At 43.0% G+C, this 26,946-nt stretch overlaps 1 protein-coding gene across 6 annotated transcripts in view; it reads right to left on the bottom strand.

Moving 5' to 3' along the window:
* LOC132393931 (xanthine dehydrogenase/oxidase-like) overlaps positions 1-26,946 on the bottom strand; it is a 143,258-nt gene that overhangs the window by 37,951 nt on the left and 78,361 nt on the right. For all 6 annotated transcript variants that reach the window (XM_059969390.1, XM_059969389.1, XM_059969393.1 and 3 more), the window contains 7 exons: positions 23,446-23,607; positions 21,505-21,648; positions 20,132-20,255; positions 12,755-12,984; positions 7,789-7,898; positions 5,305-5,409; positions 1,944-2,022 (listed from right to left, as the gene is read on the bottom strand). In XM_059969390.1, coding sequence (XP_059825373.1) covers positions 1,944-2,022; positions 5,305-5,409; positions 7,789-7,898; positions 12,755-12,984; positions 20,132-20,255; positions 21,505-21,648; positions 23,446-23,607 — 954 coding nt within the window. The remainder of the gene's footprint in view (positions 1-1,943; positions 2,023-5,304; positions 5,410-7,788; positions 7,899-12,754; positions 12,985-20,131; positions 20,256-21,504; positions 21,649-23,445; positions 23,608-26,946) is intronic.

Below are 26,946 nucleotides of genomic sequence, written 5' to 3'. Positions count from 1 at the left end.
AAGTAAAACTTTTCTGTCATAAACAACAATTAGGCTTTAAAGACAGGATATTTAATACTAGGAATGTCAAAATGAAGTAAAAGCAAAATTAAGCAAATTTCTTTTTACCAAGAATATGATATAATTGTAGAACAGATGTTTAGCAGGCTGGTGCAACAGAAATTCTTGGGAGATCTTAAAGCATGAATAAATTGCCAAATCACTCCAGAAGTGGAAAATAAAAACAGAAAATTCTGTAAATTCAGAGCAGGTTATGAGAATAGGTTGAGTATACTTGGCCTTTTCTCCTTGGAGCGACGGAGGATGAGAGGTGACCAGATAGAGGTGTATAAGATGAAAAGGGGCTTCGATTTGTCCTCAGAGGCTTTATCCCAGGGTTGAAATGGCTAACACGAGGGGATGTAAATTTAAGGAGCTTGGAAATAGGTACTGAGGTGATGTCAGAGGTAAGTTTTTTTTACAGAGAGTGGTGGGTACGTGGAATGCAACGTCAGCGGCGGTGGTGGAAGCAGATATGATAAGATCTTTTAAGAGCCTCTTAGATAGGTACATGGAGTTTAGAAAAATAGAGGGCTGTGGGGTTGGGAAATTCTAGGCAGTCTCTGGATTAGGTTTCATGGTTAGCACAGCATTGTAAACCAAAGGGCCTAAAAGGTGCCGTAAATTTCTATGTTCTGAGTTAGATAGCTTCCATGGAGAGAGAAAAACAGACCAATTTTTCATAATTGTTCCTAAAATGAAACACGGATGTTGCACATACAAAATGCAGGAAGAACTCAGTAGGTCAGGCAGCACCTATGGAAAGGAATAAACAGCTGACATTTCAAGCCTTGATTCTTATTCAGATGTTTACGATAGAAGATGTTAACCATTTTTCAGTCGAGATGCCACCAGTCCCAACTGAATTTTCCACTTTTATTTCAGATATTTCAAAATTGCATCTCCTTTTATATCTAACAGTGAAATTTAGTTTTGAATAGAAGATATTTTACAAGGAATTTGAATGGATTCAATGGATGAACCAATGTAATGTTCAACAAGCAAAAAGCAAACAGCTGAAAGAACTCACAGGTCCTTTAGTTGAATAACACAATTACAATAGATGATAATTGCATTACAAAATGTAAAGCAACAGCAATGTAAACTATCACAAGTATTTAATTAGCATAACACTTTTAAGAAGAGCTGGACTAAATTCATTTCTTCTTGTTATGGGATGTGCTGGCATTGGAGCAGCTCCAGAGGAGGGTCTAGAGAAAGATACTGGGAATGAAAAAGTTAACATATGAGGATCAATTTATAGCTTTGGGCCCATAATTGTTTGAGTTTAGAAGAATGAGGGGAGATTTCATTAAAACCGATTCAATAATGAAAGGTCTAGATAGAGTGGATGTGGAAAAGATGTTTCCTATAGTGGGGAAGTTTAGGATCAGAGGGCATAGCCTTAGAATACAAGGATGTCCCCTTAGAACAGAGATGAGGAGAAATTTCTTAAGCCAGAGAGGGAATCTGTGGAATTCATTGCCACGGATAGCTATGGAGGCCAAGTCACTGGGTCTGTTTAAAGCAGAGATTGATAGGCTCTTGATTTTTAAAGTTTGTCAAAGGTTATGGGGAACGGGCAGAAGAATTGGGTTGTGAAGGATAACAACTCATCATGATGGAATGGCGGAGTAGACCCAATGGGCTGAATAGCCTAATTCTGCTCCTTTATCTTATGGTCTAATGTGAAGGAATAAACAAATTGCTGGGATCTCTAGGGGTCAGGCAGTATCCAAAGAGGCAAAGGGATGGTATACAGTTTTGGTGAAAGCCCAGTATCATGATTGAGAGAATAAAAGGCCTGCAGTCGTATGTCTGCATCACAGTAAACTGGCTCACAGAAAGCTAGCATGTCAGACAAAAATAAATCAGGCCTTCCATAATCTGAAACCGTTTCTAACCTTGTATCTCACTACATAACCATGTCGTTTTCCGATGGCTTTCATGTTGGTGCTCAGGTCCATCATGCATCGAACAGGTCTGTAAGAAAGAAATGTGATGATATAGAATGCAACATCACATAAGAGACCTTATTCATCTAATGAAGCAAAGTTTCTCAACGGGCCACTGTAGTAGGAGATAGTACACTCACAATAAGGAATCATCAATTCTTGGTTCTGTAGCACAGCTGAGAGAGATGGGGGAGCCCGTACAGGGTTATTACCAGGCAGTGACAGTCTGTAACAGGCTGAAATGGCACAAGTTGAAATGGTTGAAGTATATTCTAGGCCAGATTACAAGCCTAGAAATGGATTCATTAAACTCCAGGATGATGGCTTCCCATTGTACATATATGTTTCAAAGTAAATTTATTATCAAAGTACCTATAGGTCATCATATACAATCCTGAGATTCATTTTCTTGTGGGCATTCACAATAAATGCAAAGAAACACAATAGAATCAATGAAAAACTACAAATAAAGATGGACAACCAATGTACAAAATACAATAAATTATACAAATACAAGAAGAAAAACAAAATAAATAATAATAGACAAATAAGTAATAAATAATATTGTGAACAGGAGTCGTGGTGTCCTTGAATCAATTCAGTGTTGGGGGTGAGTGAAGTTATCCACACTGGCTCATGAGCCTAATCGCTGAAGGGTAATAACTGTTCCTGAACCTGCTGGTGTAGGACCTAAGGTCCCTGTACCTCCTTCCCATTGGCAGCAGCGAGAAGCGAGCCTGGCTTGGATGGTGGGGGTCCTTGATGATGGGATGCTGGTTTTCTGTGACAGTGTTTCATGTAGATGTGTTCAATGGAGGGGAGAGCTTTACCCATGATTGACTGGTCCGTATCTATTATTTTTCGTAGGCTTTTCCATTCAAGGGCATTGGTGTTTTGTACCAGACTACGATGTAACTAATCAGTATACTCTCCTCTATGCACCTATAGAAGCTTTTCAAAGTTTCAGATAACATGCCGAAAGTTCACAAACTTCCAAGAAAGTAAAGGCCCTGTTGTGCCTTCTTTGTAATGGGATGTGCTGGACCCAGGACAGATCCTCTGAAATAATGGCACCGAGGAACCTAAGGTTGCTGACCCTCTCTACCTCTGATCCCCTGTTGAGGACTGGCTCACAGACTTCCAGTAGTCAATATTCAGCTTTTTAGCTTTGCTGATATTGAATGAAAGTTTGTTGTTTCTGGCACTATTCAACCAGACATTTAATCTCCTTCCTAAGTCCTGATTCAAATCCACCTTTGATTCAGCCAATCACGGCGGTGTTGTCAGTAAACTTAAATATGGTATTGAAGCTGTACTTAACCTCACAGTCGTAAGTTTCATGTGAGTAGAGCAGGGGGCTAAGCACACAGGCTTGTGGTTTGGCTGTGCTGAAGGTGATTGTGGAGGAGATATTGTTGCCAATCCGAACTAGGTGGGGTCTGCAAGTAAGGAAATCAAGGATATAGTTGCACAAGCAAGTACTTGTCTAATGAAGATTTCCTCAACAGACCATTGTAGTAGGAGATAGCAAACTCACAGTAAGGAATAGTGAATTCTTGGTCTGAAGTATAACAGAGAGAGATAGGGAGATGAGCACATAATGCAGTGGACCCTTATGGGGTTGGTACCAGGCAGTGAAAGTTTATTACAGGGTGAAATGGTCCAAGTTTCAGACTGTAGGCTAAAGAGAATCAGCATACTCATGGTTGGTTACTAACATAGCAATGGATTCATTAAGCTCTAGGATAGAAGCTTGATTTTGTATATACAAGATTTAAAGTAAATTTATTATCTAAGTACATACATGTCGCCACAAACAACCAGTGTACAAAATACAAACTGTGCAAATATAAAAAGAGAAATAAAAACAAAATAATAATAATAAATAAGGAATAAAGATAAGATGAAGAACCCTTGAAAGTGAGTCTATAGGTTGGAGGAACAGTTCAATGATGGGGCAAGTGAAGTTGAGTGAAGTTATCCCCTTTGGTTCAAGAGTCTGATGGTTGAAAGGAAATAATTGTTCTTGAATTTGGCTGTGTGAAAGTGGAACTGCACAGAGCTCACATTCAACATAGGTACTGAAGCTTTGCACTGCAAAAGGCTTACCTCACTATCTATACAGAATACACGTAGGGTCGAGATAGTGGGGGAAAAGTAGAGAAGAAATACTGTGAGAATAACGAAAGCTTTAAGAGCCTCAGGACTCACACCACCAGGTTAAGGAACAGTTATTACCCCTCAACCATCAAGCTCTTGAACTAACTTGCCCATCAACTTCACTTGCCCATCATTGAAATGTTCCCACAACATATGGACTCACTTTCAAGGACTCTTCATCTAATGTTCTCAATATTTATTTATAAATATTATTTCTTTCTTTTTGCATATGTAGTTTGTTGTTTTTTGCACCCAGGTTGTATACCCAAGTTGGTGCAGTCTTTCATCGATTCTATTATGGTTATTTTAAATTATGGATTTATTGCCTGCATGGAAATGAATCTCAGTGTAGTATATGGTGACATGTGTGTGTGTGTGTGTGTGTGTGTGTGTGTGTGTGTGTGTGCCACACACACACACAATAAAATTACTTTGAACTTGAATTGTATGATGTTAACTGTCAGAAAATTTCTAAATCTATTCAGGACCTGAAACACAGCACTTAATTGTGAGGTGCTGGAGCAACTCATCGCAGGTCGCTGGCAACCCCTGGCGTTTTTCAGCAAACACCTGCGACGGGACCTGGACTTCGCGTTCATCTATTTGGATGACATCCTCATAGCCAGCGGCAGTCGTCAGGAGCATCCGTCCCACCCGAGCTTAAGTACAGTGCTTTCGACCGGGAACTGTTGGCGCTCTACCTGGCAATCCGGCATTTCAGGTACTTCCTAGAAGGTCGGCCCTTCACCGCGTTCACGGACCACAAACCGCTTACCTTTGCGTTTACGAAAGCATCCGACCCCTGGTCATCCCGCCAGCAACGCCACCTGTCCTACATCTCTGAATACACGACGGATGTCCGGCACATCTCGGGTAAGGACAATGTCGTGGCGGATGCGCTCTCTCGCCCTACCGTTCATGCCCTTTCCCAAGGGGTAGACTTTGAGGCGCTGGCAGAGGCACAGCAGGCGGATGAGGAGATTCCGAGTTACAGGACCGCAGTCTTTATTTTTGCTATATCTCTTTTAGCAGCAGGTTTTTCCTCCAAATGTTGTTACTAAATCTACTGTACTTCCTTTCCAGTCAGATTTCAACTCACTCATTTAAAAATTCTCTAGAATATTTGGTACTCTGTGCATCTGAATCCTACCTGCGAAGTATAGAAGCAGCTACAGCTCCTGCACAAGCCACTAAATTTGCACGAGTGGCTTTGCCTCCATAAGCTCCACCCAAACGCTTCGCCGTGACATTAATACTGTGAAAACACAAATACATCTCAATGATCTATCAAAGATTATTGTCAGACTTACCGTGGGAATAAGTGTTAAATTTCAACAGGAATACAATCTTACACATAAGGGATTAAACCTCAAATGCCCAAAATGCAAATAATATACAAATAGTTAGTAAATACCTCCTTAAAAGAAAACTCAAGCTATGGCATCAGAAGTGGAATTTACACAATACATTGCATGTTCTATGCTCCAATTGTGTAGATGATGCCTCTGCTTCTTTAAGTCATCCCCACCAACCTAAACCCCAGGCTTCAGCACTAGTTCAGTCCGAAAAATAGCTGAGCGCACAGGAAACCATTGTAAAAAATCTTTTGGCACAGAGGCCTTCATAAATCAAAGTATTGAATGCAAGAGTTGGGATGTTATCTTGACATTGCTGAGGTCTAATTTGGAATACTTTGCGCAGTTTAGATCACCTGCCCACAGGAAAAGCATCTTTAAAATTGAAAGGGTGGTGAGTATTTATAAGGATTTTGCCAGGACTTGAGGACCAGAGTTATAGGGAAAGGTTTAATAAGTTGGGACTTTAGGGCGTAGAAGAATGAGGGAAGATTTAAAAGATGTATCAGCCAATAAAGCAAGGAGTCAGACAGGGTTATGTTCTATCACCAGACCTGTTCTTCCTGTATAGTGAAAACATCATGAAAACCATATAAGACCTACCTGGAATAAGTACAGGAAGATACAAAATCAACAACCTCCGCTTTGTGGATGATACAGTACTGATAGCAAACAGTGAAGTAAATTTACAGAAACTAGTATCTACCATCAACACAGAGAGCGAAAGACTTGGCCTAACCTTAACCAAAAAGAAAACTGAAGTAATGGTAATATCAAAGAAACCTGATATCCCAAAATGTAGGATCGTATTGGGAAATGAAATCCTGAAACAAGTTCACAACTTCAAATACCTTGGATCATGGGTAACATCCGATGGCAAATGTGAAAAAGACATAAAAGCAAGAATAGCAATGGCAAGAAAAGCATTTACAGAAATGAGAAACGTCCTAATGATCAAGAAAATAGCAATTGGCATCTGCCTTAGAACTCTCAGCTGCTGCATTCTTCCTATGTTGATGTACAGCTGCGAGTCATGGACCATCACAAATGCAATAGAAAAAAGTATCAATGCAGCAGAGATGTGGTTCCCCAGAAGAATGCTATGCATATCATATATGGACAGGATAGCTAACGAAGAAGTTCTACAGAGAACAAAAACAAAACGTACATTACTTAAAAAAATCAGAAAACAGGAATCAAAATTCTTTGGACACATCATGCGAAGAGAGACATTAGAACATTTAGTTACAACTGGAAAGCTGGAAGGAAAAAGAAGCAGAGGCTGACAGAGAATGAAAATAAAAGATGGATTAGCATCATGGTTAGAAACAAGGGAGGCAACAACTACAAATTGGAGGGTCAGGGACAATGATGGATGGAGAGACAGGATTGCCCATGCTGAAAAGCAAGGCAATTGAACAATACAAAATCATGAGGAGTATGGACAGGGTAAATATAAGCAGGCCACTGAGATTGGGTGAGACTAGAACTAGAGGCACAGAGTTAAGGGTGAAAGGTGAAATGTTTAAGGGGAATATGAGAAGGGACTTCTTCAATCAGAGGGTGGCGGGAGTGTGGAATGAGCAGCCAGCGCAAATGGTGGATGCAATTTTGATTTCAACATTTCAGAGAAAGTTGGATAGGTACATGGATTGGAATGGTATGGAGGGCTATGGTCCAGATGCAGGTCGATGCACTAGGTAGATTAATAGTTTGGCATGGACCAGATTGTCCAAGGTGCCTGCTTCTATGCTGTAGTGTTTTATGACTCTATGAAATAGCTGAACACAGTGGAACAAGCTGGGAATGACTGAATACATCGGAAACAACAAAGACTAGCTTCCCCGGCTGTATCGATGAAGGCCGATGTTCCAAACTAGTTCTGCCTCTAATCATGTCGTCAAAGTACAACTACACCAAATGGCATCTATAAAACAATAAAATTATAAAAACAGAATTAGGCCATTTATCCCATCATGTCTGACCATAAGACATAATAAATCAGCCATGAGGGAATGGCAGAGCAGAATTAGGCCATTTAGCCTATTATTTCTGCTCTGCCATTCCATCATGGCTGATTTATCATACCTTTTAACCCAGTCTTCTGCCTTCTCCCTGTAACCTTTGATGAAGGCTTTATGCTAACCTCTACACTATCCTGCTGCCCCACCATTATACTGTTTCATTAGAGTTTTCTAAACTTGGCAGATACCACTAATGTAAGCTGAAAAAAACATGATAGATAATTATACTTCACGAAGCAATGAAAATAAATTTACTTCTTTGCTTGTACTCCAAGGGCATTGGCAACGACTTGTTGGACCAAAGTCAACCACTGGCTTGATGCTTGGATGTCCAGACCATCTTCTGTAGGCACACACCGACAGATCTATCCAAAAATAAATAGCATTGTAAAAACAGGAACTTCTAAAAGGGCAGTATCTGTAATGCACTGTCCTGAGTTATACCAGCTTAATTTAAGGAAAGCTAAATCAGTATTAAAAATTGCTGGAAATTTTCCTGAACTTTCCACAAGGAATATGGTGAAAAGTACGGTAGTTTATAGTTTCATCTATTTAATTTTAAATAAATATATCTTAAATATTACTGTGTGGATGTTTTCATTTCAGAGGCAGGGACAGGGTCAGAGTCCACCATGGATTTTATGTTCTAGGTGTCTACGTTAGATATGCACACCAGTGCACAAGCCACATAGCTGATGAATCCAAAGGAATGGCAGAGATTGATACAGATTGGCACCAACAAAGTCACAGGAATTTAATGTAGGATTGCCTTATGGACTCCAGCTTCAGTTTTCTCATCCAGATTTACTCCTAAAGCCTTCCACATTAGGGGGTTTGGCTGCAAGGCAGGAGAGGTTTGAGATCAGAGCTTTCCTTCTCCTAGATAAGTTGTCAACTTCAGCTGATGAGCCCCATCTGCCAAAAGTGACTAGTTTTAAGGCATCAATAACCCATCTTTGCCTCTTCTGCTGTCAGTAGAAACAGTTCCGCTGGACTTAGTAGCTAAGCCACATGTGAAGGCCAGGGTTGGATTTGGTTGTCAGAGGCCATTTGCGATGCCATATATATAAGACCATATATAACAATTACAGCACGGAAACAGGCCATCTCGGCCCTTCTAGTCCGTGCTGACGCTTACACTCACCTAGTCCCAGTGGCCCGCACTCAGCCCACAACCCTCCTTTTCTTTCTTGTCCATATACCTATCCAATTTTATTGCCATTGAGAACATTTAATAAGTAGTTGGAGCTATCGTGGCTATGACAACCTTAAGGTTTTAATATGAATGAAATATTTTTAAAAAAAACAGAAAATGCTGGAAACACCCTACATGCCAGGCAGCAAGTGTGAAAGAACACATGTTAACAATTCAGGTCAGAGAACTGGAAAAGAGAACAAGTTTTAAATTACAGACAGGGTGGACGGGAGGAGTGCATTGGCATCTGAGATTATCAGAGATAGGGTATGACAGAACCAGCATGGTGACAAGTTGTTGATGAAGCTGTTGGGTACAGAGATTAATGAGGGATGTTAAAGAAAGAATTAAATTACAATAGCAGCATTCTATCAACAAGACCACATTTCTTTATTTGCATCTCTATATAACTCTCTTGTTTTAACCTATCAAATTGACCAACAATTTATCATCATGTCAATCCTATCAGAAATAGTAATTTGGCTTTATCCATCCCCATCTTCCGAAGCATAGAACTTGTTTGTTTACTCTCATTCCCACATTCAATGAAGGATCTTTGAGCTGAACATCAACTCTTTCTTCATATACACTGCCAGCATTTTCTGCCGTTATTTCAGATTTCCAGCATCTGCATTTTTTATTACCATAGGACAAATAAATCCCTTTGCACATTTCAAAAGAAGAAGAAGAATACTTATGTGGTTTCTTATGTGGGTGTCGCCATCCACAGCTCTAATCTGCTAATTAAATTTGCTGATGACACAACAGTGATTGGCCTTTTGTCAAACAATGAGGTGACCTACAGGGAAGAAGTCAACTCTTTGACACACTGGTGTCAAGAAAACAACCTCTCCCTCAATGTCACAAAGAACAAAGAGGCTGGTTGTGGATTACAGGAGAAATGGAGATGGGTTAACCTCTATTGACATCAATGGATCTGGGGTTGAGAGGGTAAACAGCTTTAAGTTCCTTGGAATACACATCACCAAGGACCTCACATGGTCTGTACACACCAGCTGTGTGGTGAGAAAGGCACAACAACACCTCTTTCACCTCAGAGGGTTGAGGAAGTTGGTATGGGCCCCAAATCCTATGAACTTTCTAAAGGGGCACAACTGAGAGCATCCTGACTAGCTGCATCACAAGGAAATCTGCAGATGCTGGAAATTCAAGCAACACACACAAAATGCTGGTGGAACACAGCTGGCCAAGCAGCATCTATAGGAAGAAGCACTGTTGACGTTTCGGGCCGAGACCCTTCGTCAGGACTAACTGAAAGAAAAGATAGTAAGAGATTTGAAAGTAGGAGGGAGAGGGGGAAATCCAAAATGATAGGAGAAGACAGGAGGGGGAGGGGTGAAGTTAAGAGCTGAAAAGGTGATTGGCAAAAGGGATACAGAGCTGAAGAAGGGAAAGGATCATGGGACATCTCCCTTCCATCTTAGGGAGAAAGAAAGGGGGAGGGGAGCACCAGAGGGAGATGGAGAACAGGCAAAGAGTGGTGGGCAGAGAGAGAAAAAAAAGGAGAGGGGAAATAAATAAATCAGGGATGGGGTAAGAGAGGAGGGCATTAACGGAAGTTAGAGAAATCAATGTTCATGCCATCAGGTTGGAGGCTACCCAGATGGAATATAAGATGTTGTTCCTCCAACCTGAGTGTGGCTTCATCTTGACAGTAGAGGAGGCCATGGATAGACATATCAGAATGGGAATGGGACGTGGAATTAAAATGTGTGGCCACTGGGAGATCCTGCTTTCTCTGGCGGACAAAGCATAGGTGTTCAGTGAAACAGTCTCACCAATATATAAAAGGCCGCACCGGACGCAGTATACCACACCAGCTGACTCACAGGTGAAGTGTCGCCTCACCTGGAAGGACTGTCTGGAGCCCTGAATGGTGGTGAGGAAGGAAGTGTAAGGGCAGGTGTAGCACTTGTTCCGCTTACAAGGATAAGTGCCAGGAGGGAGATCAGAGGGAAGGGATGGGGGGGGGGACGAATGGACAAGGGAGTCACGTAGGGAGTGATCCCTGTGGAAAGCAGAAGTGGGGGGGAGGGAAAGATGTGCTTGGTAGTGGGATCCCATCAGAGGTGGCAGAAGTTATGGAGAATCATACGTTGGACCTGGAGGCTGGTGGGGTGGTAGGTGAGGACAAGGGGAACCCTATCCCGAGTTGGGTGGCGGGTAGATGGGGTGAGAGCAGATGTGCGTGAAATGGGAGAGAAGCATTTGAGAGCAGTTGATGGTGGAGGAAGGGAAGCCCCTTTGTTTAAAAAACGAAGACATCTCCTTCGTCCTGGAATGAAAAGCCTCATCTTGAGAGCAGATGCAGCAGAGACAGAGGAATTGCAAGAAGGGGATGGCATTTTTGCAAGAGACAGGGTGGGAAGAGGAATAGTCCAGGTAGCTGTGAGAGTCAGTAGGTTTATAGTAGATATCAGTAGATAAGCCGTCTCCAGAGATGAAGACAGAAAGATCAAGAAAGGGGAGGGAGGTGTTGGAAATGGACTAGGTAAATTTGAGGGCAGGGTGAAAGTTGGAAGCAAAGTTAACGAAGTCAACAAGCTCAGCGTGCGTGCAGGACGCAGCGCAGTTGTCGATGTAGCAAAGGAAAAGAAGGGGACGGATACCCATATAGGCTTGGAACATGACTGCATCACTGCCTGGTATGGAAATTGTACTTCCCTTAATCACAGGACTCTGCAGAGAGTGGTGCAGACAACCCAGCTCATCTGTAGATGTGAACTTCCCATGACTCAGGACATTTACAAAGACAGGTGTGTAAAAAGGGCCCACAGGATCATTAGGGACCCGAATCACCCCAACCACAATCTATTTGAGCTCCTACCATCCAGGAAACAGAACTGCAGCATAAAAGCCAGGACCAACAGGCTCTGGCACAGCTTCTTCCACCAGGCCATCAGACTGATTAACTCACACTGATTTGGATGTATTCTATGTTACATTGAGAGTTGTATTTATTGTAAGTTATTATAAATTACTATGATTGCACATTGCAAATTTAGATGGAGACGTAACGTAAAGATTTTTACTCTTCATGTATGTGAAGGATGTAAGAAATAAAGTCAATTCAATTCATTTGGGAAAGCAAAATAATGGAATATAAACACAGATCAGAATCTTAAGTAATATTCTTTAAAAATATCAAATAATTATATAAAAATTAGAATGAAATAAATTGATAAATTAGTTTTTTACTGTATAAGCTATTGAGGGATATAGATAGGGTGAATGCATGCAGGCATTTTCCCTTAGGTTTGTGTAGAACTAGAAGCAATAAGTTTTGGGTGAAAGGTGAAATATATCAGAGGAATCTAAGAGGAAACTTCTTAACTCAGAGGGTGGTGAGAGTGTGGAATGAACAGCAAGCTGAAGTGATGGATGCTGGTTTGAATGTAAACACAAGAGAAGTTTGGATAATTATATGGATGGGATGAGTTAGGATGGATATGTTTGGGGCGGAATTTGATAAAACTAGGCAGAAGATAAGGTCAGCACAGCTTTGACGGGACGAGGCAGATGATTAGGTCAGCACGGACTCGATGGGACTAGGCTGAAGATTGGATTGGTACGGACCCGATGGGGCGAGACAGAAGATCAGGTTGGCATGGAGTAGACTAACTGACACCCAGGAACCTGAAGCTGCTTACCTTTTCCACTGCTGACCCCTTGTTGAGAATGATTATGTGGTTAGATAGACCATTTTACAAGCAAACAAAATGCCTAGTTTGAACAACCAGAAAAGGAAAGTGTGCATTTCAGTGCAGCAAACCCCTGCTCTGCCATCAGTCACCTCCCCAAACCAATACATTTCTGATCAGCCCAGTGGGGGAATTTATGATGGGAGCTCAAAGTCAAGGCTTGTGTGAAGTGTGGCTTGGAATACAAGGATCTTTTTGCCAAAACTTTAACCCTCAACTTACAAGCACAATTGTTCAGTGCACCTTTCCTAGCATGACTATGCAATGAATTACAGAACTATTCACTAAATTCATGGAAACTTACCTGTGTTTCCATGTGAAAATGATATTGTTCACCCATCCTGATTTCACCTTTAACCGTGCAAGGAGACTGTGAAATAGCACCGGCAGGATCTCCAGTTAGTAATCCTGGTCCGGGTGATGGGTGGAAGGATTTCTTCTCAATAGCTTCATCAGGAGTCACTATTGGTGGTTTCTGATCTTGATAGGTAACTTTCACAGCTTCCACCATCTGCTCAGCATGTCTCTGTGAATCTTAGTAAGGAAAAAAGATACACAGTAGGCTTGTGCTTAAGTAATACTTGTGCTGTCTTTACACAGAAGGCAGGAGCACCTCCTCCACCAGGAGACTTCTCAGACAAGGATTTGTACACAAAGCAATGGAGACAAGTCCAGGCTCTGGCAAATCAGTTCTGGTCTCGCTGGAGACAAAAATATCTACCTTTGTTGCAACAGAGACAAAAGTGGACAGAACCCGGCAGGAATCTTCAAGTTGGAGACTTAGTCCTGCTCAGGGACAAGCAAATCGCCCGCAACAGCTGGCCAACGGCCAGAATCACTGCTACATTCCCTAGCGGGGATGGACATGTCAGGAAGATCGAATTGAAGACTACCGACCAAGGCGATGTGAAAATTTACCAAAGGCCAGTTACAGAAGTTATTCTACTTCTACACAATGACTGATTAAGAGACTAAGTTTGTACTCTGCTCATTGTGACCTTACGAAGGTCAAGCGGGGAGTGTGCTGTCTTTACGACAGTTATTTAGTTTATAATATTTTCGCTTAGTAATTCATTCGATAGTGTTTTCTAGTTAGAATTAGAAGTGTTCAAAGTATATTCATTGAATGTAAAATATATCGGCATGCGATGACGTCACATCCGGTTTCGCCGCGTCTTGTGGGAAAATACCGGTTTGGAATTAACGCGAGGGTGGGGGCTCACCACGAGGCACACCTGAGCAGAAGTTGTTTTGCAGGCATGAGAAATCACAGTGAGAGCAACGCTGTAAGTTAACAGATAATCGATATATTGAACTAAGATGTTAATGCCGATCCTGTTAGAAGTAACGACGGTCGATAATGTTTATGCTTTCGTTAGTTAAAGAGTTGCGGATAGTTTGCATGGAAGTGTATTTAAAGTAGTCAATGGAGCAGGTAAACTCTCCCTGTATACTGCACCTTAGTGTAATGTAGTTATAGTCACCTTTGCAAGTATTTACAATTGAAATGTGATATTAAGGAAGGAACAAATACTGTATCAATCTTGTATTGTTTTATCAACAGTTTTCACCATATGTTAATGTGAAGAGTGAACAGTAAATGGTTAATCTTACTGCGATCTGGTTCTCATTGACTGTGGTTTATCTCGACGTTGAATTCGACGTTATCAGTTACACGCGAAGGAGAACGTTACAATACTAGATTACCTTTTCTACCAGTTATTAAAAAACCTAAGTCACTAAACACTAGCTTGAGATTCATTTTCTTTTAGGCATTTACATTTTCTGCCTGTTATTAAAAATCTAAAAACATATATACCTAATTCTACACAAAGTTAAACACAAGTGATTCTGCAAACGCTGGTGTAGCATTTCTGTTGCTACATACCAAGAGGGGGATTAGTGGAGAGGGATAAAGGACAAGGGAGTCATGGAGGGAGCCAGCCCTGCAGAAAGCAAGTGTAAAGAGGGTTTCTTCTTTTTGTTAACTAGCAGGAATGCTAATTTACTGATAACGAGAATGGTGTTCCTTTGTAAACCAAATGGAGATTAATGTTCTTTCTTCTGAGTCTGTAAGCTTTTGTTGACGGGCTTTTGGGCAGATCGGCGCGAGGGGGTCGAGAGAGAGGACGCAATGCTCTAAGCTGAGCGAGGATCGGACCCCAAAGGGGGGTCCGAGGCCGGGAGATTCTCGGGGGGGGGGGGGGGATGAAGCTAGATGTGCTTGGTTGACCATTCGGAGGGTCCTGAGCTGTTTGGAGAGTCGAGGAGTTCGGAGGGTCCTGAGCTGCGAGTCGAGGAGTTCGAAGGGGATCGAATGGTGGCCAGAAGACTTCAGAAATTGAGCTCCAACGGCTGTGCACGAAGTGGTTTGGACTTTGATAAGTTTGGCGCCTTTTCTTTAATTTTCTCTTCATATATACTGTATTGTTATTAATCACTTAGTTATAGTAACCTTTATAAATTGCACTCATTTAATCGCATATGGTGTACTGTGTTTTTGGGCGAGGCGGGGACATCACACAGCATCCACACCAGCTGATTACCCAGTTTGGCGGGGCCGAAGGCTGCTCCCCCTAGACGAAACGAGCTGAGCGAGCCTGAGGCGACCCAGGGAGTTACATTGTGGGGTGCTCGTCCGGGGTTGATTTCTGTGGAAGCTGTGTGATCACCCTCTTTAAATTGTGTCTGCGGCGAAGAGCTGGTGTGCCTTTGTGGGTGTGTGATTGCTGGTTATTGCTACGTGTGTGTTGGGTGGGGTGGCTGCTGTTGCTAGCCTGGAGGTCGTTGTTCGAGTTCCGACTAGTGCTGACGAAATGGTGGTGGGACCATGGGTTGTCCGTACTGTTTGGAGTTTGAGGAGTGACAGGTTGGGATGTTTCAGCAGTGGTGAGCTCCGCCCGGTTGTTGGAATAACGTCCAGCCCTAAAGGGGCGGAGGCGTGGGCGGAGCGGACCCCTCAGTTGTTGGGTGAGTGGCAGTGCTTGGCTGAGGGAAAGCGACAGGGACGGGTTGAAAGTTTGAGTAGGCGGGCTGGTGACTTTGTTAGAACTGTCGGGCACAATTACCTCGAAGTGACCGCTGTCAGTTCTGGGAAAGTGTGGGAAAATGCGTGTGGTTCGACTGGAAGTCAAATGCCGCAGCTGGGGGGCTTATCATATCCGTGGCAGGAGATTGGTGGGAAGTTTTTAGGGTATCCCTTTTTGCCTAGGGGGGCAGATAAATTGCTTGTGGTGCCAAGGGGATCTGTCAAGGGGATCAGTTGTTCCATTGATTCGAGAGGTGTCGGGAAACTTAGAGGAGGCCCAGTGGGGGAATGGCTTGGGGTCTCTGGGGGAGCACGTTCCCAGCAATGTACCAAGGAACTCTCGAAAGGAGCAGACCCTATTCCTGAAGGTTTAGAGGGGCCACGCGCACAGGTGTTGTTACGGATGGATGGAAGTCAAGTTAAAGCCATCCTCGGCACCGGGGCGCCAGTTAAGTTGCTGTACAGTTTGTTTCATAACCGTTATTGGAAGCATTTACCGTTGACGACATTGAGGACACTGGAGATTCGGGGTACCAGTGCCGGTGATTATCCAGACGACGGTTGTTGGTCAGTAAAAATGGAGTTCTTGGAGGCCAATGTGGAGGAGACTGAGGTTCATGAATCGTTAATGCTGATGTGTCCGGACCCTGTTGAGACGGGCAGCGTTTCGGTTCTGGAGAGAACCAATATCCTGCTGGTGCGCTTGGGGGCCTGCCCGGAGGAGGCGGGTGAGCGTTGTTTGGAGGCATTGTCGATGCACCCAGAGTTTCGAGCTGCTTGTGTGGACGTGTGTAGCAGCATTGGGCCAATACCGAATTCAAACAAGAGCCAGTGGCGGTACGGCCTGGGGGAAGTATCTGAGGGTGACCCTCTTAGTGGACGCTGCGAAATACCACGAGGGAGCGGAGTTGACTGCTGAAGACACCTCGGAGAGAGAGAGGTTGCGGCGACTGGCCCCTGAAGACGTAGGCAGCGTGTGTGTGGATTGTATTGCGTTGAAGAGGCGCACTGTCAGTGACCAGAATATGGCCCTGAGGGCCAGAGAGGCGATGGCCTGTCTGAGTGGTGCGAAATGGTTTAAGGTGCTGGATCTAAGGAGTGGATGTTGCCAGATCCCGATGAGTGGGGCCGACAAGGAGAAGACGGCCGTTATAAATTCCCTAGGAGTCTTCGGGTCCGAAAAGATGGCACAGGGCATATCTGGAGCCCTTGCAACCTTCCTGCTGGGCAGGTGGAAGACCATAGGGGATGTGGAGGCGTTTGGAGTTTTGGTGTATGTGGATGATCTCTTGGTGTTTGGATTTGCCTCAGGAGAATATGAAGTGAGGTCGTTGCAGGAGCAGCTGAGAACTACCGAGTTAAAGTGTTTTCGGGACACGTGCCAGGGCTGGCGAAGGTCGCAGCTCGTGAGTGACTGTCTCTACGGAATCAAGTTTGAAATGAAGACGGAGAGACTGGAGAAAGTGATCTGGAACCATTCGGAAGACTTACAAGTTGGAGAGAATGAAGAAAGTTGTCTGACTGAGGGTAATAGCAAACTGAGAACCCGGAGAGGGGAGTTTGCGGAGGTGAAGAAATTACAGACGAATCTCAGAAGAGAGAAGCGGAAGCTTGAAGGGAACCTGAAGATGACCATCGACAGTTCAAATGAAGTGCAAAACCTGAAAGTTGATCTGGAAGAAGTCATGAGGAAGAAAAAGCTGGAGAGAAGTGCAGTGAATTCTGAACAGGAGGCTGAAGAGACTGCGGGAGCAGTGCAGGCCACGTGTTTCCGTTTGGAGAAGATCAAACAGCAGCTACCGATCACAGGAATGAGGAAGAATACAGATTCGATGGATGATGTGCTGGATGTGTGGTACATGCTGCCTTTTGCTGACTTTCCCTCGATTGAGGAAGAGATCTTTGGCCCTTCTCCCATTGAGTCAGGTGTAGCGGGGAGGGTTCGCTGTGTGCAGAGTGGGGCATGAGTGAGAGGTTGAGAGAGGAGTTGGTAGTGGGCCCAAGGTATCCCCAGTTGTGTCCGAGCCTGAAGGGTTTAGGTGAGGGGGTACGGAGGCCTCAGAAGGGTTAGGGAACTCCCAGATAGTTGGCCTAAGTAGCGCCTGAGCAACAGGGCGTGAGGGTTACTTTGTGGGGAGGAGATGTCACTGTTTGTGCTTGGGTTACGGTGTGTTGGCAGGAAAGGTGGCGAGTTATTTAGTAGTCATGAGGACATGACTTTTATTTGGTGGAGGGAGAGTGTAAAGAGGGTTTCCTCTTTTTGTTAACTAGCAGGAATGCTAATTTACTGATAACGAGAATGGTGTTCCTTTGTAAACCAAATGGGGATTAATGTTCTTTCTTCTGAGTCTGTAAGCTTTTGTTGACGGGCTTTTGGGCAGATCGGCGCGAGGGGGTCGAGAGAGAGGACGCAATGCTCTAAGCTGGGCGAGGATCGGACCCCAAAGGGGGGTCCGAGGCCAGGAGATTCTCCGGGGGGGGGGGGGGAATGAAGCTAGATGTGCTTGGTTGACCACTCGGAGGGTCCTGAGCTGTTTGGAGAGTCGAGGAGTTCGGAGGGCCCTGAGCTGCGAGTCGAGGAGCTCGGAGGGGATCGAATGGTGGCCAGAAGACTTCAGAAATTGAGCTCCAACGGCTGTGCACGAAGTGGTTTGGACTTTGATAAGTTTGGCGCCTTTTCTTTAATTTTCTCTTCATATATACTGTATCATTATTAATCACTTAGTTATACTAACCTTTATAAATTGTACTCATTTAATCGCATATGGTGTACTGTGTGTTTTTGGGCGAGGCGGGGACATCACACAGCATCCACACCAACTGATTACCCAGTTTGGCGGGGCCAAAGGCTGCTCCCCCTAGACGAAACGAGCTGAGCGAGCCTGAGGCGACCCAGGGAGTTACACAAGAGTGGTTGGGGGAGGCAACAACGTGTCTGGTCATAGGATCTTGTCAAAGATGATAGATGTTGCTGAGAATGATGTGTTGGATGCGGAGGCTCATGTACATCTGCCTATTCACCTCCTACCTCACCTCCATTCAGGGCCCCAAACAATCATCCAGGTGAGACAACTGTTCACGTGTGAATTTGTTGAGATCACCAGCAGTATCTGGTGTTCTCCATGCGGCCTTCTCTACATTAGAGCATTCTGACATAAACTGGGGGAACTGTTTTGTCGAGCACCTCTGCTCCATCCACCTAAAGTGGAATTTCCCAGTGGCTAACCGTTTTAATTCCAATCACCATTCTTGTTCTGACATGTCCATTTGTGGACTCCTTTTCTGCCACGAAGAGGCCACTCACAAGGTGGAGGAGCTACACCTCATATTCTGTCTAGGGAGCCTCCAACCTGATACCATGAACATCAATTTCTCATTCTGGTAATTCTTACCCCTCTCCCTTTCCTAATTTTCAATTCCCCACTCTGGTCTCTTAACTTTTCTTATTACTTGCCTATCACCTCCCTAGGTGATCATCTTCCTACCCTTTTTCCCATGGTCCACTCTCCTCTCTTATCAGATTCCTTCTTCTCCAGTCCTTTGGTTTTTCTACATATCGCCTCCCAACTTATAACTTCGTTCCCCCCCCCCCCCCCACACCTGGCTTCACCTTTCACCTAGTTTATCCTCCTTTCCCATCCCCCACCTTCTTCTTCTCATTCATTTCCACAGATGCTGCCTGACCTGCTGAGTTTCTCCAGCTTTTTGTGTGTGGTTCTATGCAAAGTTAGTTCAATTAGTGTAAATTATACAGTAGTTTTCTTATTGCTGAAAGATACCTATCCTTCAATTACAATTGCCTGCTAACAGTGTACATTTACAGTTTACTCTGCTCTCTAAACATTCATGACTGTGTTGCTCTAACTCTATCTACAAGTTTGCAGATTATTGAATCAGAAACGTAAACACAAGAGATTCTGCGGATGCTGGAAATTCAGAGCAACAAACACAACATGCTGGGAGAACTCAACAGGTCAATGAGCACCTATGGCAAGAAATTCCACAAACCCAATGTCTCAACCTGAAACACTGACTATCCATTTCCTTCCATAGATGCTGCCTGATGTGCAGAGTTCTTCCAGGAGGGTAGGGGGAGAAACTGTTTTTGAATCCTTGAGCATGGCTCTTCATTCTCCTGTATCTCCATTCCAATGTGATAATGAGAAGAGGGCAGGTCCCAGATACAGAGGGCCCTTAATAATGGATGCTATCTTTTTGAGGAAGCACCTTTTGAAGAGGTCCTTGATGGAGAAGGTTGTACCTTTAAGATTTTAGTGAGAGTCAAAAGCAACATGGATTTACCTAGCCACTTTGGTTGGATTATGCTAAGCTGTGTTCACAACACTGCACTTTCTTGCAATCATGGGCAGAGCAGTTGCCATACCAAGCTATGATGCATTCAGATAGGATGCTTTCTATGGCATTGAGAGAAATAAGTGAGATTCAAAAGGACATACCAAATTTCCTTAGTTTTCTGAGCAAGTAGAGGTGCTGATGAGCTTTCTTGGCAGTGACATTAACATGGTTGGACCATGACAGGTTATTGCTGATGTTGACTCCTAGGAACTTGAAGCTCTCAACCCTCTTGACCCCAGTTAAAGGGGCATACATTTATTTCACTTACAATACTCAAACTATTATTTGTCATTTTACCTGCAATACACAGTGCAATTGGTTGTCCAGCATAAAGAATTGGCCCACTACTGAAAATCTCCTCAACTGCAGAGGGTGGCGGCATAAATGTGTTGCTTCCAGGGATATCCTCAGCTTTTAGCACCTAAAATGTGAATAGTGGCACTAATTAAATAGTAGTCACTGCCTTGGACAATTTTTTGCACATGAGATTAATGCCAGTGGAAATGCATTTTTCTTCCAACTGATGTTAAAATCATGTAGTAATAAGACTGACTTCACTTTGAATAACTGATAAACAGTGTCCACACAACGCCAAGATTATAGAGACAACCATTCTTGTGCCTTGTTAGAGTCTGGTTTAACTTAATACCACATGCTATCATCCGCAATTATTTTTTATTGCTAAATTGGAACGTGGTACTTAAAATGTATAATACAACAAATTATTCAACATTTAGATTGCTAATTCTTACATTAAAACTCCTTGATTAGACGTTTAACTTTGCATGTTTACTTTTATTAAACATATAAAACATTAAACTTTACTAAAAGTTGCTTTTATAGCAAAAGCATATTTTAAAAAAAATTACTTAAATATTTTATTTAGGGACCCAGCACGGTAACATGCTCTTCTGGCCAAACAAGCCTGTGCTGCCCAATTACACCCATGAATTAGCCTATCTGCCCGCACGTCTATAGAATGTGGGAGGAAACCAGAGCACCCGGTAGAAATCAACATGATCGCAGAGAGCAACGGTATTGATCATTGGCACTGGAATAGTGTTATGCTAACCCCTGCACTACCGTGCCTATAGCATGTTTCATATATCGAAGGATGGCAAGATACTTTGCAAAGCTGCCTTAATGTGCAAAGATTAGCTTTATTTGTCACAACTGCATCAAAACATACAGTGAAAAGTGCCATTTATATCAAATCAAATCAGCGAGGATTGTGTTGAGGCAGCCTGCAACTATGGCCACACTTCTGACGCCAACATAGCATGCCCACAACTCACGAACCCTAACTCCATACGCCTTTGGAATGTGGGAGGAAACATGAGCACCTGGAGGAAACCTTTGTGATCACAGGGAGAATGTACAAATTCCTTACGTCAGTGGCAGGAATTGAACCTGATTGGTGATTACCTGGTGCTTAATGCAATGGGATAACTGCTACGGTATTGTGCCATCTGGGTAGAGAGCTCATACACCTTGCATGTAATGCATTTTACAGTGTCCACAAGTTCTGAAATAAAGGGACACATTCTAAAAATTCATAACAGCGTTTCTTGATTGATCTAAACTTTAAAACATTGATATTTCTTTTCGTTAAAACAAGACATTGCTTACTTAAGACTTAGGGAAACTAACAATGCACTTCATATACTCACTGCAACAGCACCAGGCACAGTCATAGCTGCTACACCATCAATGTTGCTGAGGGTTGCATTGCCCTCTGTGCTTAGCACAAATGCAGCAAACAGCTCGTTAGGTACAGGTGGCAAGTCATTGATGAACTGAGCTTCACCTGATGTCTGAAAGACAAAGGAAATTTTAAAACTAGAGCTTGTCTACAATTCTGAGCATTAATCCAAATTTTAATACCATTAGACACAGGAGAAGAATTAGGCCATTCAGTCCATCTATCATGGCAGATTTATTATCCCTCTCAAGCCCAAGAACCCTATCAATATCTGATTTAAATACACCTAATAACTTGGCTTTCACAGCCATCAGAGGAAATGAATTCCACAGATTCCACCAGAATCAGCATTAGGTTTAATATCTCTGGCACATGCCATGATATTTGTTGCTTTCTGGCAGTAGTATATTGCTACATAATAATAAAAAAACTAAACTCAAAAAAAATTCTAAACTCAAGTGAGTACAGACCCAGAACCATCAAACAGTCTTCGTATGTTAACCCTTTCATTACCGCAATCACGTGTGAATCTCTTCTGGATCTTTAATGCTAGCACATCTTTTCTTAGATAAGGAGCCCCCAAAACTGCTGCCAGTATTTCAAATGCAGTCTAACCAGTGCCTTATAAAGTCTCATGATTACATCCTTGTTTTATATTCTAGTCCTCTCAAAATGAATGCTAACATTGCATTCGCTTTCCTTACCACCAACTCAAACTGTATTAACCTTTAGGGAATCCTACCAAGCCCCTTTTGCACTTCTGATTTCTGAATTTTCTTCTTGTTTAGAAAATAGTTTTGCCCAATTATATGAAATTCTTAGGTACCCAGAGTCAGCCATCCTGCTAAAGCAAGAGAAAATGAAATTTGTTAACATCCCACTGAAGCAGCAAGGGGCTCAGCCTCATTTAAGGCAACAACTAAGGTTATTCCCAATAGCTTATCTATGAGGGGCTGACCAAGACATCCCTATTCACTCCTCAAATTACTGAAATTGGCAAAAGCCTCAAGTCCCATAGATTGCTATCAAATGTTAAACAAAGAAATTAATGATGGACTCTATATTCAGTTAGCTGGCCAATGTTGGCATCTTATTGTATATTCATGTATTATTCTTCTCCTGATAAAACTGTATACAATTTCTGGTCTGGGACCCCAAGATTTTGCTAATGTAATAAAAATGGAAAGAAAATAAATCAGAATCAGGTTTATTATCATTGATTTGTATGCCATGAAGTTCTCTGTTTCAGAACATAGAACATTACAGCACAGACAGATCCTTTATCCCAGGTTGTGCCAACATTTTAATCATCTCTAAGATCACTATAAGAAGGAATCTGATAGGAGAGGAGAGTAGACCATGGAAGAAAGGGAAGGAGGAGGCGGAATCAGGGAGAGGTGATAAACAGGAGAGAAACGTTAAAATTTTGACTTTTCTCCCATGGTCCTCTCTCCTTTCCTATCAGATTCATTCTCCAGACCTTCACCTTTATCACCTATCATCTCCCATCTTCTGACTTCAATCCCCACCTCAACCCCCTGCCACCCACCTAGCTTCACGTGTCTCCTTCTAGCTTGTACTCCTTTCCCTCCCTCCACCTTCTTATTCTGGCATCAAAGTTCAAAGTAACTTTATTATCAAAGTACATATATGCCACCATATACCACCTTGTGATTCATTTTGTTTTCAGCATTCTCAGTAAATACAGATAATGGAAATACACTCATAAACAAAGACTGACAAATAACCAATGTGCAAAAGTAGACAAACTATGCACAAAAGTAAATAAATAATAGTGGAGAACATGAGTTGTAGAGCCCTTGAAAATGAGTTCATAGGTTGGGAAAAATTAGAACATGTGTGAATTTGTAATGAGTGATATCAGGCACAAGACATATCAAAATCCTACCTGCAGGTGGGAACTTAATTTTGGCATGGGCTGTGTCAAAGGATATTCCTCTGGCTTGCTGCTGAACGTTTGTTTTCCTGTCGAAACAGGGCGTTCCAAAGAATATTGTGCACTCCGGTTACGTGGTGAGATGATATCGTCACTCAAAAGAGACAAGTAAAACTGTTCAAATAAAGTTCACAGCAAGTTCATTGGTCAAATAAAATACACAATCAAAGGATAACTGTTTCAAAGCATAAAGTTTATAACTGGTCTTCCAAAGACCAACACTGGCAATCCAGACCAGGGGTTCCCAACCTTTTATTATACCAAGGACCCCTACTAATAATCGAGGGGTCTGTTGGCCCCTATATACATATAGCGATATTTATAGTAACAGCTAGCAAAACACTGTAAGAACTTTGATCCCCTCTGGGTTTGATCATTTTTGCTCTTGTTCACCTGTACTCTCACAAAACATATGTAGCAGGCCTGTAGTGGATAATGAAGGATTTTCTCGCTAGAGCTTTTGCAAACCATGCCTATGTGATCTGCTTGCTAAATGACACTTTAAAAAGCAAAGCTTTCAAATATCATTCCACTTGTTCCCACTTGCAAATTCTCTAGCAACTTCTGCATAGTGACAGTAAATGCATAGTAACACCAGTTCCTGTATTGTAGAAACACAGAAAACCTACAGCACAATACAGGGCCTTTGACGCACAATGCTGTGCCGAACGTGTACTTACTTTCGAAATGACTTCAGGTTACCCATAGCTCTCTATTTTTCGAAGCACAGTACTCCAAGTGGGTTCTGACCAGGGTCCTATACAGCTGTAACATTACCTCTTGGCTCTTAAACTCAATCCCACAGATGATGAAGGTCAAAGCACCGTATGCCTTCTTAACCATAGAGTCAACCTGTGCAGCAGCTTTGAGTGTCCTAGGGACTCGGACCCCAAGATCCCTCTGATCTTCCATGCTGCCAAGAGTCTTACCATTAATACTATATTCTGCCATCATATTTGATCTACCAAAATGAACCATCTCACACTTATCTGGGTTGAACTCCATCTGTCACTTCTCAGCCCAGTTTTGCATCCTATCAATGTCCCGCTGTAACCTCTGACAGCCCTCCAGACTATCCACAATACCCCCAACCTTTGTGTCATCAGCAAATTTACTAACCCATCCCTCCACTTCCTCATCCAGGTCAGTTATAAAAATCACGAAGAGTACCAGAATAGATCCCTGAGGCTCAACACTGGTCACCGACCTCTATGCACAGTATGGCCCATCTACAACCGCTCTTTGCCTTATGTGGGCAAGCCAATTCTGGATCCCCAAAGCAATGTCCCTTTGGATTCCATGCTTCCTTACTTCCTCAATAAGCCTTGCATGGGGTACCTTATCAAATGCCTTGCTGAAAACCATATACATTACATCTACTGCTCTACCTCCATCAATGTGTTTAGTCACATCCTCAAGAAAGTCAAACAGGCTCATAAGCCACGACCTGCCTTTGACAAAGCCATGCTGACTATTCCTAATCATATTATGCCTTTCCAAATGTTTATAAATCCTGCCTCTCAGGATCTTATCCATCAACTTACCAACCACTGAAGACTCACTAGTCTATCACTACTCCCTTTTTTGAATAAGGGAACAACATTTGCAATCCTCCAATCCTCTGGAACCTTTCCTGACCCCACTGATGATGCAAAGATCATTGCCAGAGGCTCAGCAATATCTCCCCTCTCTTCCCACAGTAGCCTAGTGTGTATCTCATCCAGTCCTGGTGACTTATCCAACTTGATGCTTTCCAAAAGCTCCAGCACATTCTCTTTCTTAATGTCTATATGCTCAAGCCTGCTGTAAGTCATCTCTACACTCACCAAGGTCCTTTTCCGTAGTGAATACTGAAGCAAAGTATTAAGTACCTCCACTACCTCCTCCGGTTCCATACACACTATTCCACTGTCACACTTGATTGGTCCTATTCTCTCATGTCTTATCCTCTTGCCCTTCACATACTTGTAGAATATCTTGAGGTTTTCCTTAATTCTGCTCACCAAGACCTTCTCATGGCCCCTTTTGGCTCTCCTAATTTCATTCTTAAGCTCCTTCCTGCTAGCCTTATAATTTTCTAGATTATTATTATTATTATTACTTTATTGCCACCAAACAATTGATACTAGAGCATACAATCATCACAACGATATTTGATTCCGCGCTTTGCGCTCCCTGGAGTACAAATCGATAGTAAATATAATAAAAATTTAAGTTATAAATCATAAATAGAAAATAGAAAAGGAAAAGTAAGGTAGTGCAAGTCAGGTCCGGATATTTGGAAGTTACGACCCAGATCCGAGTCAGGATCCATTCAGCAGTCTTATCACAGTTGGAAAGAAGCTGTTCCCAAATCTGGTTGTATGAGTCTTCAACTCCTGAACCTTCTCCTGGAGGGAAGAGCGACAGAAAATGCTGGCTGGGTGGGTCATGTCCTTGATTATCCTGGCAGCACTGCTTCGACAGTGTGCGGTGTAAAGTGAGTCCAAGGATGGAAAATTAGTTTGTGTGATGTGCTGGGATGTGTTCATGATCTTATGCAGCTTCTTCCGGTCTTGGCCAAGACAACTTCCATACCAGGCTGTGATGCACCCTAGATGAATACTTTCTACGGTGCATCTATAAAAATTAGTGAGGGTTTTAGGGGACAGGCCAAATTTTTTCAGCTTTCTCAGGAAGTAAAGGCACTGGTGGGCCTTCTTGGCAGTGGGCTCTGTTTGGTTAGACCAAGTCAGGTCATTTGTGATATTGACCCTGAGGAACTTAAAGCTTTTGACCTGTTCCACCTGTGCACCACCGATGTAGATGGGGTCGTGTGGTCCGCTACTCCTTCAAAAGTCAACAACTAATTCCTTCGCCTTGCTGACGTTGAGAGATAGGTTATTGTCTTCACACCATGCCACCAGGTTCTTAATTTCCTCTCTGTACTCAAACTCATCGTTGCCTGAGATACGGCCTACAATTGTGGTGTCATCAGCAAACTATTATATTGAGTTTGATGGAAACTTGGCTACACAATCATGGGTGTACAGTGAGTACAGCAGGGGGCTGAGTACACAGCCTTGTGGGGCACCGGTGCTCACAGTGATTGTAGAGAAGAGCTTGTCCCCTGTTCTTACAACCTGGGTCCTGTCTGTGACGAAGTTGAAGATCCAGCTGCAGATCTGAGTACTAAGACCCAGGGTCCAGAGGTTAGGAATCAGTTTATTTGGAATCATGGTATTAAAGGCAGAGCTGTAGTCAATGAAAAGGAGCCTTACATATGTGCCTTTATTCTCCAGATGTTCTAAGGAGGAATATAGTGCCACAGAGATGGCATCTGCCGCTGACCTGTTGCTCTGGTAGGCGAATTGCAAAGCGTTGAGTTTGACCGGTAGGCTATGGTTGACGTGAGCCATAACCAATTGCTCGAAGCACTTCATAGCAATTGATGTCAGAGCCACAGGTTGATAG

Source organism: Hypanus sabinus, chromosome 5 (genome assembly GCF_030144855.1).
Source record: "Hypanus sabinus isolate sHypSab1 chromosome 5, sHypSab1.hap1, whole genome shotgun sequence".
Classification (NCBI taxonomy): domain Eukaryota; kingdom Metazoa; phylum Chordata; class Chondrichthyes; order Myliobatiformes; family Dasyatidae; genus Hypanus; species Hypanus sabinus.
This window is presented reverse-complemented; position numbering and strand designations above follow the sequence as displayed.